The sequence below is a fragment of the Brienomyrus brachyistius genome, chromosome 9 (genome assembly GCF_023856365.1).
Source record: "Brienomyrus brachyistius isolate T26 chromosome 9, BBRACH_0.4, whole genome shotgun sequence".
NCBI lineage: Eukaryota > Metazoa > Chordata > Actinopteri > Osteoglossiformes > Mormyridae > Brienomyrus > Brienomyrus brachyistius.
This window is the reverse complement of record NC_064541.1, coordinates 3,926,219-3,943,802: the sequence shown is the minus strand read 5'-3', so window position 1 is coordinate 3,943,802 and position 17,584 is coordinate 3,926,219. Positions and strand designations below refer to the sequence as shown.

Genomic DNA, 17,584 nt, shown 5'->3' with positions numbered 1-17,584 from the left:
CCAATTCAAGGAGCATGATATCTATTAGTACCCAGGGTAGAAAGAGCTATGGTAGGCTGAAGAGCATTTTTTATAGAACTCTTCAGCTATGGAATAGTCTTCCACCGGATGTGCAGGATTCAGGTTCACTCTCAATATTCACGGCTAGGCTAAAAACACACTTGTTTAGTCTAGCCTATAGGGACTCTAGTTCTAGCTCTAGCTAACTGCTCACTTGCAGTTTGTGGAGAGCAATATCTGCAGGGGAACAAGGACACGTAGGGAGGCTCTGTGTGTACCAAACTTAGTCTATTGAAGCAGGCTGTGGTGGCAGCTGCTAGGCATAGCAGCTGCTAGGATAACGTACAAAACAACATGGTGTACCAGATAAGGCGAAATTCCCAGAAAGTGGAAAAGTACGGACAGGGGCGGAGGCTGCTTGTAGAAGGGTATAAGACACACATGAATAGTGAAGTAGTCGAACTCTGTTGGGATACGGTGTATCACAGACTTCCCAGATCGATCTGTTGGAATAAATGGAATAAAAGGTTATTGGAATAAAAGTATATTGGATTAACTCATCCACGCCTCCAGATGATCTCTTCTCATCTACGGACCCGGTGGAGTCAGCGTACTCCAACAATTTGGGGGCTCGTCCGGGATGAGATAGAGGTCGGCATTTGGCAAATACCAGATGAGACCTGAATGGGCACGGATGGCTGCAGGCACCACTAACAAAAGGTAAGCAGAGCCTGTTTTATCAAAATCTGCATATTGGCTATACTAAATAAAGTAGTCCGAAGTGTCCATCAGGGCCGTCAGTAAATTGAGGTGGCGGATGAGTTTAGGTAAAGGAAACTTAAGGCTGGGTTGAAGTCCCAGGACGGTGGGTTAGAGTCCCACTGTGGTGTCCTTGGTGTGGCAGCCCCACTATTCGCTGACGAGTGAAGAGAAACACTGGGTAAGGGTCCCAGTGAGCTGGGTTAGAGACCTGGGGAATTCAGGACCCCCGAATGCTAGTTTGGCTATAGGAGTAAGTTTCCGCCTCTCTAAAACGGGTTGGAGTCCCGAGGTATAAAGCCCTCAAAGTACCGGGTTGGAGTCCCGAGGTTAAAATCCACAAAGTACTGGGTTGGAGTCCCGAGGTTAAAATCCTCAAAGTACTGGGTAGGAGTCCCGTGACCAGGGATCTCAAAATACCAAAAAGTGTAATAGTGTTATTTTGTGTTATCTTGTGTTGCATGTGAGTTTATGTATTGGTGGTGTGTGAGTTGTATTTTCCAAAAAGCGGTGTAGAAAGTGGGGTTGGATTGATTGTGGTTGGAGTAACCTAGCCCCGAGTGTACGGTTTTGCAACAAGAGACAGACAAGCCAGAATGGACAGGGAATTCGACAGAGAAGTGGACGACGGGGGCCGAGGTGTAGAGCTGGATTGTGATCGGTGCTATTGGCTTTGGATGAACTAAACTGTCAGTGCTATCACTCTAGCTTCACACTCCCTTATGGAATTAGAGTGCTGACGTTTCAAGGATTCCCTATGCCTGCGTTCTCACTTGCCTCTCCCTTCTACTTATGCTGCCAAAGCTTTATATGCCGGAGCTTACATATTGCACTCACCTAACCGTTTGTACTGGTTCTAATTTTATTAACATTTTATTTCGCCTACTCCCCCTAGGGGGGCTACCTGGAGACCCCAAGATATCCTACTTACCCTGCAGCCTGCAACGTCGCCTTGCGATGCCCATCCGGCCTGCTTGCCTTCTGCCTGTGATGTCTTACCTGTATGTCCTGCTGCCGTACTACTGTTCACCCTGCTATCCGAAGCAGCTCCAGCACTTGCCTGTGATCACCTCCCCGCCCCCGCTTTGTATGTCAAATGTTAAGACTGGGAAAATGCTAATTGAGAGTTTGACTTTCCCTGCCAGACCCAGGAGGATGGGGTCCCCCTCTGAGTTTGGTTCCTCCCAAGGTTTCTTCCTTCTAGGGAGTTTTTCCTTGCCACTGTCACCTTTGGCTTGCTCACTGGGGGCTTTTTAGCGGGGATGCTGTAAAGCGCTTTGAGACAATGTAATGTTGTGAGAACCTGCTATACGAAATAAATTGAATTGAATTGATTCTCATTCAACCCACCCCATGTCCTTTATTTTGGAGGAGCCTGGGAAAGGGAGATAAAGTCAATTAAGTCAGCCCTCAATGCCAGCTTGGGTTCACACACCGTCACCTCAGAAGTTCTGGGGACCAGCCTGATAGAGGTTACGGGGATCTTAAATTCTAAGCCAGTAGGCTGTGTCGTCAGGCGTTGCTGACCCAGATCCACTCATACCAAATCTCCTGTTGATGGGGCAGTTCCATCCACACCTCAGGTGTTATATCATGATTCAGAGGTACGAGGCCGCAGACCATGGAGAGTGTGCCAAGTATTAGCTGATGGCTCTGGACACAGTCCCTGTGGCACTACCCACATTGCAGACCAGGTCAAAATGGCAAGCTGATATGATGGACTGATTCGCACAGTAGAAGTTTGTGTCAAGGATTGTAGCTACGTTCTACCCATCAGTCAACTCGTCAGGCTGCCATCTGTTCCAGAGGACAACCAATGCTGCGAATTTGCCAGGCAAATTAGAGGGAACACGACTAATGCAGGGATTAGTGGACAATATAAGAACTGCAATTTAGAGTTTTAGCCCCAGGCGGTACCCGTAGCTCGTTGTTGTAACTCAATGCATCTCGCACAGCTCGGGGAAGTTTAAGGTTTAAGTTCTGTCTCACTTATTAAGGATCGCATAACATCACGTTCCTAATGCGTATTTAGCCCATGCTAAGTCGGTTGCCGAACTATTACTCTAACTCGTTTACTATTGTTTATCAGTATTGTTTAAATATCAAAGAGTGCTGTTAGTTAATAATTTCCGACAGAGATCGTTGCCATTATTTGGAGAATGCATAATGTTTACCAAGATTTTTATGTAATTGTTGCAGAACCACCCACATACACGCACGCAAGCAAGCATGTGACTGGTGCTAGACTGGTGGAACTATGGATTCATGCATTCTGGCCAATGCGCACTCAGGGCTCATAAAGTAATGAGCAACCAGCATTAATAGACAGCTACTTCTTCTTCCGCTTCTTCACACTGTTATACTGCTGCCAAAAACATCTGTTCATGGCTACAGTGCGCCCCACCCAACCCAAGTGGGAAAACTAAGAATAGCTGGGGATTTTACTTTTATTTATTGTAAGATTCAGTATCAGTATTATCTTATAAGGCATGTTCAGTTTGACACATGTGCCCTATGTGGCATGACAACCACCTTCCCTACAAAAAACTAGTCACTGAAATTGCAAGAATCCCAATAAGACACTTTTAACGTCTGCCCTCAGTTTCACAAGATTCACTGTTTGTCCTCTGAGGGAAGGGATGCAAAAATAAGCAAGAAAGCCACTAAGAAATTAGACCATAGGTATATGTAAATTTCACTCATGCTTTTGTTAGAATGACTAGATTCAGAAGTTCAGAAATATCACATTAGACAAGTGTTAACATAGTGAACACTCACCTTGGGCTAACAGTCCTGTAGGCTGATCACAGCCACCTAATAGTAAACATTTGCCAGGCCAAGAGGAAGGGAACGTGTATGACTAACATAATTCCTAGGGAGTATTTTTGCTTTGCCCCAACACAGAGTTCCCACATGCATGGGATGGGATGACACAAAAGGCTGCAGTTTTATATGAAAGCTTGTGTCAGATATAATCACAAAAAATAACCACAGATAATTTGAGCAGTTGCTTGCATTTCCTTTGTATGGTGGTAATATTGGAAATATACACAGGATATAAATAAACTGCAGAGTAAACCCAGTTAGTCTTATATAATTTGCTAAAATACACAAAACGCAGGTCTTGTGGTAGGTTTGTCTTGGACATAAAGCTCCCACCACACAGACAACTGGGCCAGTCGATCATCCGCAGTTGTATTCAGGTGGCCAGGATGATTACAACAGTGTCTTTTTAAGTATGATGCAACGTTTCACACATCCGGTGTGAAATTGCAGCTTGTTACTCACATTTTTAACACTTCATCTCCCCTCTCTTGACAAACTAGATTACAAAACAAACCTCAAAAAAGGGTGGATAACTTTGCAATTACAACACAAGCTGAATAAGCAAAAAATACAGGACCCTGAGGTACAGTCAGAATGCATCTCATTTTTACTGCAATACATTACATTTAAACCTAAACAGTGAGGGTAGTGTTTTAAAGCCATAACCCATAGGTAGATCAGACTGAACTCCCCCAGTAATGTATATCATCTGTTGGCATGAAAATAAGGGGCCAAGGCACAGAACATGGTTTTCAGTTCTCTCCCCGCTTCTCCAGAAGATGAGTGATGGCATCATGCACTGGCTTGCACACGTTGTGGTAGCCCTGAGGGGTCAAGTGCAGGTAGTCGTACATGTCCTGGTGAGATATCTTGCCATCGGGCTGCACAAAGCCACGATTCACAGAGAGGTAGGAGGCACGGGGCAGAGAGGGCACAGCCTGCTGGAGCAGCTCGTTGACCTTTGCATTCCTCTCACGGAGAGTGTTGGGGTTCTCACCCCTAGGTAGCAAGCCCTACATGACAGAGGAACTGTCATTACGGACAGCAAGGGCAAATATGTCGGCCATGACCTGGGCCATATAGGATGAAAAACAAAACTCTCACACACTGCATTCTCAATATATTGTGCAACTGTGATTGCAACAGGCTACTTTTATGTCCCGTATACATAACGGCACTCCTTGTGTTGCATTATTAACTGTTATTCACAAAAATAAGAATTTACAAAACAATATTTAGAATTTGTTACTCAACAAACACTGCACCGGTGAAAGGTAGATAAGCAATGCAGACTATGTTAAACTAAGTCTGAAACGTAAAGATGGCTGGACTAACCAGAATTATAGTGTGAGCATGGAGAAGCTTGTTGCTTATAAGTCGTGCAATAGCAATGATGCCTTCACAGATCTGCTCTGGTGTGTGACCATGGTTATTAGTGCCCACCCACAGCACCACCACCTGGAAAAAGACAGTGGGGAGGACAAATAACAAAAATGAAAGACATTACTTAACCAATTATAATTAACCATACTAACTGATCCCTTAGCATATAAATGTTTGCTTTCAAGTCACACTGAAAAAAACTGAACAAAAAAATTAAACGGAAGAGACAAGGGCCCAGATTTTATAAAGCATCAGTACATTTATTAGTGACATCAAATAAACTGCTGTTTTTTTTTCATTAGAAAAAAATGAAACTAGAGTTTTCAAGTTAAAACACTGGGCCAGGTTTACATTAGTAAATTTAATTTGGGTAAAATACCAGTGCCACATTGTTCTATTCAACTGACCATGGAAAGACTAAACAACCACAAGTTGATTATGTCTATCATTCTTTATGTATTCACAAATATCAGAAAACAGGGTAACAACTGTACTTAGAAGTGAATGAGCTAAAACATCCCAAAAACAGGGATGATAGGGGATTACTATGAAGAAAAATGCTGAAACTGTATCTTTATAGATTTTATCGTGGTCATGGAAAAAAAATGGGTTCATGTACATGTAATGTACGGATATACCTTTGGGCTGATATGGTCAAGCTCTCCGTTGCTTAATCTCCAAAGGACATGCTGTGTGGCATCACCACCCACTCCGAAATTCAGAGCATGGAGTGGAGAAAACAGGTCTCGCCAAACCTACCAGCGACAGCCCATTACACCAAGGATAAGACAAAATGCACAATTAAAATTAACAATTGAAAAATATGCAATTTGATGTCTGAGTGGTTAAAACAGCACAGATAATATTTAAAGCAAGAAATAACTTACATCCATAACTTACATCGTTTTCAGAGAGAGAGGGGGCATATAATTTAAGAGGGAAATCGAATTTAAAAATCCATTGTGTTAGAACAACATTAAAAAATATGTGTGTTTCAAGAGCAGGGGTTAAATTATGGAACAGTTTAACAAAAGGATTAAAACAAAGTAAAAGTCAGTTTAAAAGAAAATATAACAAACATATAAATAAATATGTTTAAATATAACAAACAATATAAATAAATATGAGGATGAAGAAGAGCAGTTTACCTTGGGATGGTAATGCCAAGACTTTCCTTTTGAAAGAAATGTGTCATTTGGTGTGTTCAGTCTTTATATGAAAGTAATAGTGTTGTTTTGTTGTGTTGTCTTTTTTCTATTTGACAAAAAGTGTTTAAAGTGAGCTTTGAATAATAGGATGGGGGTAGGGCTATACTTCTGCCTACTCCTTTTCAAATATAACAGACTGGAAATATGTTATGTAAATATAGTGAATGTGAATGTGTTTGAAATAAACCATAAAAAACAACGTCTGAGTGGTTATTTGGTATCTCTAAAGTGCCTTTAGTGTTTCAGTGCGCTAGCCTGTGCGCCTTGTGAAAATCTGGCATCCCATCCTGGGTGTCCCTTGCCCTGTACCCTTCCCAGGTCCCATCATGCTCACCATCTTTTGCTATGGACAACATATAGACATGGTAATGCTTCCCCCATTACATAAAAATATGAGTTATAACATGAGATTGTACAGGCATCTAACAACTATATCACATTTCAAAGAAAATAAATGTAACCTCAAACTGCTGTAAAAGCTGAACCAGGGAATCTCCAACAAAGAGGACATCAGGCTCCTTGTCCTTACTGTCTGACACAAAGCGATTATGCTGTAAAAGGATTACAAAAGTCATCATCACGTTCGTTGGGCTGTATTTACAGATCAAAATTTTATCAGAAAAACATACCAAAGACATCCACCGACCATCTCCCTGAATGTCCACGCAAGGAGTTGGTATGGCAGCCGGGTTAGAATCTGCACAACTCATGACTTTATCTGAAACAAAATTAGATTCATATTACTTACACATGGGAAATAACTGTCCCCTATATAAATAAATAGGGTCGATTGTCGATTAAAATTAAATGAACTATTTGTCGTTTGACTCGGATTTCAGTAATGTAATGCAAGTCAAAAACATGTGAATTAGCCAGCTAAATAAGTGGCCTTCTCCATGACTTGAAGGGTTGCTAACATTTAGCAATAACGCATAAAAGATAAAACAAATGGACGTGCCCTTCAGATTTGTTTTAACCGCACTGTTATCACCTTGACTAATTAATTGTGGAAAATAATGTAAAGAATAGCTTGTCAACAACATTGTGGGTAGTATCGATATAGCATGACACATGTATAGCAATTCTGGCTTAGACGTGAATCTGCCACAAACAGAGCGCAGAGCTGCGGAAAAAAATACATCTGTGTAAACCTCTTTTACATGTCTTATTAGGAAAGTACATTAGAGGATTTTGTAATAACATTTTTTCATAATCACCTAAACAAAGGGAAAGAAAGACAGCTGACGAACTCCTTCACAAACGTTCACTGTGTAAGGAAGAAACAATGACATCTGCATACTCCATTTACAAACACAGGGGACATCTTTCAATGTTTGACAATGTTAATGTTAATTTATCGTGTAAAATTGACACAATATCTAAATACGATAATCTACATTTAAATAAATAAGATGTAATTTGTTTTACAAAAAGCAAAAGTAATTTATTTTTTTATTGATTACTTTATAATCTTAAAGAGACCCCCCTCCTTTTTTCAAACTTAGACCTTTCCACAGGTACTGCTCAGTTCACTAGGAAGTGCCCGCTATTTTTCCAAAATAGCAAGTATATTGATTCACGCTCCTCTGGCTTTAGTGCTTATTATATTATATTATATTATATTATATTATATTATATTATATTATATTATATTATATTATATTATATTATATTGGAAAATAAAGGAAGGAAACAGTTCATATTATGAATAGGATTAAATAAATGCATAGCAGAACTGCATGCAGACATGCAAAAGTTTAGCGACCGAGTATTGTTAAATGCAATAAAAAAAAATTCAAAATACAGTTAACTATGATACGTTGTAGTGTGTGTAAAAAGCAGGAGTCGTGTTCTTTTTTGTGTAAAATGTCTGTGACAGTAATCGTATGTTTTTTTTTTTTTTAAATACACAAATAGGTTTTTTTACGCGTATCGTATGTCTTGGCAAAAGAGGAAAATTTAGTGCGCAAATTGTAAGGGTATCACGGGCAGGTAACCTAGCAACCGTGTTTCAGTCAGGTTTTAAATCTGACTAGCTCATAAAGTCATTTTGACAAGATAAAAAAAAAATACAGTAATTAATAATATATTCTGTACGCGCACGCCCACATTTATACAACCATGCGGTGTATAAATTAACCAACGCTATCTAATGGAAGAGTTTCAATCGTGACTCCAGCAGTTTGTTCAGTGGCACCCGGTGCTTCGTGAACGAAGGTAAGATGGGTAGTAAATAACGTCGGTTTAATTGCTGAAGTAACTGTATGAATTACAGTGTAACTGTTTGAAATACATAACCGAAGATATGCTTTGGCATTTTAATATTTACCACAAACTTGTTTCTTAAACTTAAATCAGAGTGATTACAAATCATATACTAATTTACTTATTACTCTACTGTAACTATAAAAAAAGCAATGTAGATAAGGAACCATATAAATTTTCTGCCTTGTTGACTACTGTAGGAATTTACTGGAGATTAACACAGTAACAGTAAGTATGTTTGTGTAACTTCTCAACCCAATGTTCATTTCAGAATGAGCCAGACTCATGGTGAGACAGTAGGAGACAGGCAAAATGTATTGGATGTTTTTAATAAGCGCTTCAATATGCATGAAGAACTCAGTGGTTCATCTACCCAGTGCATCCAAGATCCTTCCGGTGTAAGCTTTTGTAAAAGCCAAGCAAGAAAATTCAAAGTGAAACGACTAAAGACTCATAAGGAAAGAAGTCAATTCAGAAGTCAGAAAGGACAAGAGACCAAGCAAAGCTATCGCCAATACAGTAGGAGGGAAGTTAAAACATCTAAATGCTCCATTTGCCGTCCTAAATGCCAAAAGCTCCCTCTGTCCAGAGAACCTCTGTCTGGCAGGACTTTCTCCAAGCAGGAGCCCTGCATCATTACTGACAGTCGTCTAATTGGTCATCGTGGTCTGTTTAGCCATGAAGTAAAATCCATCAACATTGTACGACTGTTGACGGACCAGAGTAGGAAAACCGATGGAGGAAGAAGAGAAAACCTTAGTAAAATTTGTACCACTAAAAATACTGTTCCTTCTGCTTGTTATCCATCTCCTGATCCTGGTCCCAGTGCATACTGTCACCCTGTTTTTAGTCCATGTAAGAAAAGTCGGAAAAAAAGCAAAGAAGGAATTACACAGATAAATACTAACCGAGAGCACTCCTGTATAACTCCCTCCAAAGCTGTTGTGCTAGAAAAAATGGTGAAGACAGGTGAATCTTTTTTGGTAGGCCTAATTTCAGGAGAAGTTGAAAAAACAGGATTTTCTGTTTCTCAACAAGATTCCAACAGCCAGGGAACAAGTTCTCTTCAAGAGAAATTCGCAGCAGATTCCAGATTTCTATCATGTCATTCATCTGAAAATGAAACTGCCTTCCAGTTATCCTCAGACAGTTCCGATGGTAGGATTTCAAATAAAATTGAGTTGAGCTCTTTGGCTGTAGTACTGGATAATGATTCACTGCAATCGCATACTATGGAGAAGGAGAGGCAACAATGCAATGACTCAAAGACAATGACAACATCAGCCTTCCTACAGGTGTCTGAGATTAGCGATTCTCAAAACAGTCTTAGACATGATGTCAGTTTAGACTCTGACCCACCTACTGTGGAAGATGTGACACAAAATAAAGCTGAGAATTATGCTTCTGCACGCGTGGCCACAGTAGTCTCGCGCTTGCATCACTCCCTAGACATGCCATTGTGGCGCCGGGGATATCTGCTGGTGGAAAGCAAGGAGGCTCTGCTCCAGGCACTTCAAGAGAGGCATGGTGTCCAGCTGCAAAACAATCTCCATGCAGTGCAGCATACCCTTGGCTGTGATGCAATGGTGGCAGAAAGAGGTCAGACAATGTACTTATATGTTTATCTAGTTCATCCAGACACCAGTGTAAACAGAGTTCAATAGTGCCATGTAATATGTTGCATTTAATAAGCAATATGACTGTAAACTGAAGCTGGTTACTTAGACCTCCATGCAGTTGATTTTTGGCTTTCTAGTAGCTATGGTAAATTGGGCATTCTGCATTACTGGTTTTGCTCAACTTGCTCCACAGCTGCCTCTTCCCATCCAGATTCCAAGTCTATTCCATCCCATTCAAATGGAGGCCATAGCCCAGACAGAGAGCCACCCTGGGCCAAGACACACAAAACTGGCTGCCATCGGAGGAGGAAACAGAAGAACCCCCAAAAACTGGAGCCGCAGCTGCTCTCTGAGTCACCACAAGCTAAAAAAGCAGTGAGAAATCTGCACTATTATTTCTCCTTATTTGTATTTAAAGTAGCAAATGTTTTTGTATTGTTGATGTGTGTTTCTGAAGTATATATGTAAATTGTGTGCATGTGCATTCAATGGAGAAATCTTAAGAATTATATTAGCTGGAACTTGCTACCTGAGGGTGCATGAATTTAAGCTCCCAATACATAGTGGGGAATTAACCGCCTCTAGGTGGTACCAGCAGGTGACACTTATTTGAAAAGTGGCGGGTGTTGTAAATACAAGGCATCATGACATTTAATAAAAAAAATATTATTTTCTAGTGGAATTACCTTTTGCATTCAGATCAGATTGCATTGTTAAATGTGCATTACTTATGAATGCTTTTAAAATACTTAATAATAATGTATTTTAATGTATAGTTATGCTGCCTGCTTTTATATTCATCTAGGCACGAGAGTGGAATTCAGGCACTACAATCCAGCAATCCAGTGTGTCCGTTAATGTTTTGAGGCCACACTCCCCAGAGTTTTTTATGGATCTCCAACCATCGTTTGATGCATTATCTCCGGTTCCAGTTAAAACACATGACAGGTCTCTATTGCCTAGGGTAAATCCTTTGAACAAAGGAACAACAGCTTTCATTGTTGGAGAGAAGAAGTGTGACACTAATGTGTCCTTTTTAAGCCCAACAGAAAGTTTTGAGAGGAACAGAAAGCCTTTCTTAAAATATACTCTTTCAGCTCCTAGAAATGGCTCAAGTCATTTGAAGCTTTGGGAAGAGTGTTCAGCTGACACAGAGAAAAGCTATTTAAACAAAAATTCTTCTCCTCCCGATCACTCTCCATCTTTGAATCAGTATATGCAGACATACTATCCCTCTCACATACTTCCTTCAACATCTAAATTCTATAGGTTGGACATGAGTCAATATCCACCCTCTGATAGGCTAGAAAAAGGATTGTCTCCCAGAAAACTGTCCTTCCCTTTTTACCCCAGCCCTGAACATTGGTCTTACCCTCGAATGAAGCTTTACTGATCTGCATTTATTACAAAATATTTTTGTTGTGCAAAAAAAATGATTCACACATGCTTGGACGTTTTCATAAAAATTTTACTTGGAAAGCTCAGAGTACTGTAAAAATGAATGTGGTCAAATATGTAATACAAAATACAATTTCAGTTTAGAAGTTCAGATGTTAAGAATCTTTATATTTTGCAAATATTGTTATGTAATAAACGTACATATGTAAAACTAATAGTCTATTACATTTTATTATGGTAAGCTATATATATATATGTCACTTCAATTTACTGATGAGATATTTACAGTTCACTCTACAAAGTAGTTTACCTTTTATAATTGTGTACTTAAATTGGCCAATCTGAATAATTTTTTCTCATATCATGCAGAGTACACAAAAAACTACATGCATAGTTAGGGCAAGCCTGGTGCCAATCCCAGGAAGCACAGCACATGGGAAAACCCAGGAAGGGATGCCAAACCATTGCAGAGTACACATTCACACACCAGTTCATCCAACCACATGCTTTTGGACTTTGGCAGTACTAAAAGGAACCTTCAGCTAACACAGGGAGAACAGGCATACTTCACACAGACAGCTGGGGGCAGAAATCGAGCTCACAGGTATAAGGCTGTTATGCTAACCACATTGCCATCTTGTTAAAAAATACATGAAACTAAATATAGCAAAGCTTAGTTTCTGCCTATAATTTCTCATTATGCAAAGATATCAATGCTGAATCTACTTAGAAGATTAAGATTCACTTCCAGGATTGATAACTGCTGGTGTTACAAAAGGTGATGAGCAGTACTAATCAGGGCATTAAATAACCGATTTCATCATCCGTCACTTTATTAATAGGACAGTACTCTTCCCTTACTTCTTGCACTTTCTCACCATGTTGATTCATGCTGCTACTCCTCAGTGCTCTCCTAAGCTGACTCCAGAAGAGTTCCTGTGCTTGAACAGGATCTGAGCAGTCTGGGCTTGGCCATTGCAAGTAAGTTTTCTTGAGCATGACTTTCCTCATGCGGTGATAGACAGACAATTGCCTCTCTGGTATTGGCTCAAGGAAGACCAGTATCAATACATCTCGATATTCATGGAAAAGGCGGTAGCTGGCTAGCTGAATCTCCAGAGAACACCATTCACTGCTGAGGTAGTGTTGGCTCACGACACAAAGTGTCTTACGGCTAGCATATATTGCTGACACGATATTATCCACAATATTTCGTCCTACTTCAAAGTCTCTGTGATGCAGGCAAAGCCGGTATGAAGACTCCCTTCCTTCTAAATTTGGCAGCAACTCATTTAGCACCCATTTCTCATTTGCAGAGTTATAGGAGATGAATGCATCATATTTCCATTGCTCTTCATTATCTTGAAGTCGATGCCAATACTCACCAAACCAGGATAAAAACGCATAATAAGTGTATTTTAAGTGCCAATAGAGCTTGACATAGAGCAATGGGAAAACAGTCATCAAAAAAAGCAAGGCACTGGTGGAGGCAAAAAGGTAGACACCAAAGTCCTGGTAACATACTTTGAGGTCAAAGCTATAAAAATTAGACTGTGAAAGGTCTGGGCAGGTTAAATTATATAAGTAGACAAGCTGAACTTTATTGTTATTCTTGGTCCAGTTCTGTAACCAGCTGTTAATGCAAGTACAACTTAAGGGGCAGAGACGAAGGTCAAGGTAGCGTAGATTGGGGAGCTGATCTAATAGCGCAGAATCCATGGTCTGTATGTTGTTATTGGTCAGCTGCAAGATATGCAGCTTGGTAAGGTTACCAAAAACTTTTGCTGAAAGAGTTTCTGTGCCTATGTTCTCTGCAGAGAGTCTCTTAAGATTGTGAAGGTTTTTGAAAATTCCTGGCCATAGTGGTGCAACTCCCCTACAGCAGTTGTCCAGAGACAGGAATTCCAGGCTGATTAAGTCATCAAATGTATCAGTTTGGAAAGTATATATCTTATTATTTGTGAGATAGAGGGATTTAAGAGATTTGAGACCTTGGAAAAAGCCATGAGGCAACAAGGTAATCCCAAATGGCTGCTGTCCATCCAATTTTAAGTCTTGCAGTTTTGATAGTTTCACAAATGGAGAGCTTGTATGGATGGACATGTAGTGAATCAAGTTCCTTTGAAGGTCCAGGACTTGCAGTGTAGCTTGTACATGATCAAACTGCTCTCTGTAGATTTCTTTCAGATGGTTTCGGTCCAAGTAGAGGTTCTTTAGGTTTTTAAGGCCCACAAATGCTTCAGGTTGGAGATGCGAAATCTTATTTCCACCTAGATCTAGAATATTCAGCTGATTAAGGGTGTGGAAAGTGTTATTGAAAATGACTGCAATGCGATTGTTACGAAGGTTAAGGATCTGCAATCTGTCCAAGCCCACAAAACTTTCCTCATAGAGGTCTGTCAGAAGATTATTGTCAAGACGAAGTGTGATTAGGTCTTTTAATCCTTTGAATGCTCTCTTTACCATATATGCAATGTTATTTATATTCAATTTGAGGACCTGTAGTCTAGGAGTTGGGGTAAATGCATGGGATTTCACACTGAGGATTCGGTTGTAGCGGTAACTTAATTGAGTCACATTATGAAAATGCCAACTGCTCGAGCAATTTTCAAGGCCATTGAGACGGTTGTGCTCCAAAATGACTTCTACCAATGATTTCTGATCTTGGAGAAAACTTAGACAATTTGTTTTTTTTAACTTGTTGTGAGACAGATTGATTATTTTAAACAAGGGGCAAGTAGAGAATATTGCTTTCTCCAGGTTTCGAATCCCATTGTTCTGAAGATTTAGCATATGCAAACTGGCATTTCTGTTTTTCAAAAGACTGCACAGGTTTTTCAGAAGATTTTTGGTTGATAAATTCATACCTGATAAGTCCACATGACCTGGGTTCACACTGCTGTCATTGAAGAGCTGATAGGGTGAGACTTGGGTGAAACCCAAATGTAGTGAATTAATATTCTTCAGATTTAGATCCTGTAAGGCACTTGATTGGAGTTGCATGTTGTATGACAGGTCCAATATGCGGATATTGCTAAGGAAGCTATAGTCACATGATAGTGTGGCAAGATGGTTTTTACACAAGTAGAGGATGGCTAGGGAACGAGGAAAGCCAGAGAAATGCTGAAGAGATGACAAACTATTACCACAGAGGTCTAATTTCCTTAGCTGTGACAGATGTGTTACTGATTCAGTTATCTCAGAGAAATTAACCAAACTGTTTGCGCGCAAACTTAACATTTTTAAATTTGAAAGTCCTGAAAAAATTTGGGTTGACAAATTTTGCAAAACATTGTTGCTCAGGATAAGCCAAGTTAGGTTAGCAAGGTCAGCAAATGCTGCAGAACTGAGATGGGCAATGTTATTGGAAGACAGATTCAAGGTTTCCAAGTGTCCCAAACCAGAAAAGGCATTGTCCCTTATATTTAGTAAATTATTAGAATCCACTCTCAGGGTTTTCAGCTGGCGGAGCTGAGAAAATGAACTTTCTGGAATGTCTTGCAGATAATTATGGGAAATGTTAAGAACTGTAGCCCAGGAAGGTAGATCTCCAACAAGTGCAGATATGTTCCTTTGCTTACGGTGAATGCAGTTGAATGAATCATTTTGTGATGGGTTTTCTATACAGTTTTGGAAGCTGTATCCAGCTGCAAGCAGTACGAGCTGAAATAAATGCCCTGAAAAAACGAGAGCAATGTATATGGACTTAGTCATGTCATCTAGCTGAGGATGCAATGTTAAAACATAGAAGCTTGATATTCTTCTGTTTTTTTTGCTTTGTAGTATCAGATGTCGTGATCATATATCCTCATGATGTAATATTCTGAAACTGCTACAATGGAAAATTTATTAGGTATTTTAACAATTGTCCAGGTGAACCAGACTTGACAGGGATTTCACAAGAGAATCCAATAGTAATATTCCTGCGATATCCCTAAAATAAATAAATAAAAACGTTAGTTACTATACAACATTTCCCTTTCAGTTTCATATTTGATTCCATTATTATACATACCTGTATCAAAATTACAGAGTTACAGTATTCATTTATAGGTCCACTTTTTGTGATATTTCTTGAGCAGAAGCAGTTTTCCTTTTAAGAAATATCATTGAAAATAGCAAATAGCAATTTGTACTTGCAATTTGCTGTAACATATTAAACTGCTCTTTGCTATTTTGTTCTGTGGTATACATTTCACAAAAGGTTTCTTTTTACTTACATGATTATCAGTAGTTCTATACCATTATGTAGGAATGCAGTTTAATTAAGTATAATTAATACAGAACATTTGTTGCAGTGAAACAATTAATAAATTACTGAATTCTTCTTTAGATTTTAACAAGTAGCATTGTCTTACCTCTGTTAGTGCTGATTATGTCTTGTGATTGATTTCCTAGTTAAGGAAGTGTCTCGAACTGCTCTAAATGCAGAAGTCCCTTTCCTGTTTCCCCTGAAAGACATGTTAACCACAATCTTCTCCCTCAGCTTTTGTTTTAATCAAAAAATGAGGAACAAGAAGAAAGTAACAAAGAGTATATTCAGAGAAGAATATTGTAGAATACAGCCTAGCCATACAAAATGGTAGTTTTATGAAAATTAACTACTGCTGATCAAATTAAAATAATACTAGGCATATTATATAGAGATAATAAATTAGAACTAATTTACAATTTCGTTACCAACATAAAATTAAAATGCCATTTTAGCTATTTGATACAGAAGTTGACAAATTAATAAAAGACTAAATATTATGTATACTGCTCACAATTCCTAGGAACAATGACCATATTCAAAAATGATTTTAAGGTACAAAGACAGTTTGATTCAGTTTCAGTATTTATCATTGTTCCTTGCAGGTGTATTGTACAGTTTGGTTTCAGCTCTAATCTACTGCAGTAGTTGCCTGTTGTAGGGTAGTCCACATACTGTCATTTGGCTGGGTTCCTTTTCCTGCCCTGACTGTTTAGCTCAGGTGTCAAACTATAGGTACTTGGGCGGACTGCGGTCAGCTTTTTCGTTTCATGCAGCTTCCATGAACTTACTAAAAATGTAACTGAGTAATGTTCTAATTCAGACTGCAAGATGATTAGTATACAGGAATCGATTTTTTTCATGTTGAAAAATCCGGTCCCTGCTATTTATAGTTTTTAATAATAAACTGACTAAGCTGAGAAATGCCATGGTTTGTGAGGGCAGCTCAGAACAGACAGAGTAAAAGAATAGTTGGTGAGAACAAAGAAACAGAAAGCTGTTTTTAACTGTAGTCAGGGAATAAGTGTTGGAGCTGTGAAGCCTTGCTACATAAATGCCAGGGTCACTTTGTGAAGTTATGCAGGCTCAAAGCTCCAGATATATAATCCTTAGTCTGACAAGAAATACAGCTACAGAAATGAATTGAGAGATCTTGACATTGTCCATATTCTTGCACTGAGGGTTCTCATCGAGTGTAAGCGAATATCGGCAGAGATTCTTTGCAGCCTTAGTTGAGTTTTGTAAAGTGTTCGACTCAGTTGATCAAGTTGCCCTGTGGGACATCCTGAGACTTTGCAGGATTCCCTGAAGTTGCTGGACATCATGGTCATCCTGTACCCTGGTACAGTGAGTGTGATGCAGAGTGGAGGGAGAACCTCTGCATTTTCCCCAGTTGATTCTGGGGTTCGCCAGGGACGTGTTCTTGCTCCTACTCTGTTTCATGCTTGTATGGACTGGGTGTTGGGCAGGGTCGTGGGGTCCAGCAGCTGTGGGGCGTCCATTGTGAAGAAAGATTTACTGATCTTGACTTTGCCAATGATGTGATGATCTTAGTGATGGAGGCTCTGATTGGGGCTCTTGAGAGACTGAGTGAGAAGTGTAAGTGTCTGGGATTGCGGGTGTCCTGGATAAAGACCAGGATCCAGGCATTTAATGACTTCTTAGGCACAGCCATCAGTAGTGTGTCTGTCTGTGGGTTGAATGTCGACTTTGTTGAAAGATTTTCCTACCTCGACAGTGACATTCATGTCTATGGTGACTCATATGGTGACCAGTCAGCAGATGGATTGGAAGAGCATGGGGGTCATGAGGTCACTGGAAATGGGTAAGTGGCGTTAAAATTTCTAAATTTGAAAGTCCTGATTTAAAAAATT

The 17,584-nt window shown here is 39.6% G+C and overlaps 3 protein-coding genes across 5 annotated transcripts; 1 reads left to right on the top strand and 2 right to left on the bottom strand.

Annotated features, from left to right (window-relative positions):
- Positions 1–4,169: 4,169 nt before the first annotated feature.
- Positions 4,170–7,485, bottom strand: pafah1b3 (platelet-activating factor acetylhydrolase, isoform Ib, gamma subunit). The gene is made up of 6 exons (XM_049024380.1): positions 7,394–7,485; positions 6,806–6,894; positions 6,638–6,727; positions 5,607–5,723; positions 4,921–5,043; positions 4,170–4,598 (listed from the first exon to the last, which is right to left on the bottom strand). The coding sequence occupies exons 2-6, from the start codon at positions 6,884–6,886 to the stop codon at positions 4,338–4,340; spliced, it is 672 nt and encodes a 223-aa protein (XP_048880337.1). The 5' UTR covers positions 6,887–6,894; positions 7,394–7,485; the 3' UTR covers positions 4,170–4,337.
- Positions 7,486–7,719: 234 nt separating this feature from the next.
- Positions 7,720–11,673, top strand: si:dkey-250k15.4 (uncharacterized). Of its 3 annotated transcripts, none has more exons than XM_049024273.1 (4): positions 7,738–8,393; positions 8,713–10,040; positions 10,272–10,435; positions 10,866–11,673. In XM_049024273.1, exons 2-4 carry the CDS (start codon positions 8,714–8,716, stop codon positions 11,451–11,453), a joined length of 2,079 nt encoding a protein of 692 aa, XP_048880230.1. In that variant the 5' UTR covers positions 7,738–8,393; position 8,713; the 3' UTR covers positions 11,454–11,673. The 3 variants fall into 3 exon arrangements, with proteins under 3 accessions (XP_048880231.1, XP_048880230.1, XP_048880229.1); XM_049024272.1 differs by having other exon boundaries at positions 10,254–10,435; XM_049024274.1 differs by having other exon boundaries at positions 7,720–8,393; positions 8,713–10,435.
- On the bottom strand, positions 11,657–15,875 carry tlr21 (toll-like receptor 21). Its single transcript, XM_049024260.1, has 2 exons — positions 15,817–15,875; positions 11,657–15,392 (listed from the first exon to the last, which is right to left on the bottom strand). The coding sequence occupies exon 2, from the start codon at positions 15,170–15,172 to the stop codon at positions 12,254–12,256; it is 2,919 nt and encodes a 972-aa protein (XP_048880217.1). The 5' UTR covers positions 15,173–15,392; positions 15,817–15,875; the 3' UTR covers positions 11,657–12,253.
- Positions 15,876–17,584: the final 1,709 nt, after the last annotated feature.

Excerpts from the sequence above, each read along its gene's own strand:
- pafah1b3 (XM_049024380.1), bottom strand. The coding sequence starts at position 6,886 with ATGAGTTGTGCAGATTCTAACCCGGCTGCCATACCAACTCCTTGCGTG. Across the intron at positions 6,728-6,805 it reads ATGGTCGGTGGATGTCTTTG|CATAATCGCTTTGTGTCAGA; the intron begins GTATGTTTTTCT and ends ATCCTTTTACAG. Across the intron at positions 5,044-5,606 it reads TTGACCATATCAGCCCAAAG|GTGGTGGTGCTGTGGGTGGG; the intron begins GTATATCCGTAC and ends GTCTTTTTCCAG.
- si:dkey-250k15.4 (XM_049024272.1), top strand. The coding sequence starts at position 8,714 with ATGAGCCAGACTCATGGTGAGACAGTAGGAGACAGGCAAAATGTATTG. Across the intron at positions 10,041-10,253 it reads TGCAATGGTGGCAGAAAGAG|CTGCCTCTTCCCATCCAGAT; the intron begins GTCAGACAATGT and ends CTTGCTCCACAG. Across the intron at positions 10,436-10,865 it reads CACCACAAGCTAAAAAAGCA|GCACGAGAGTGGAATTCAGG; the intron begins GTGAGAAATCTG and ends ATATTCATCTAG.
- tlr21 (XM_049024260.1), bottom strand. The coding sequence starts at position 15,172 with ATGACTAAGTCCATATACATTGCTCTCGTTTTTTCAGGGCATTTATTT.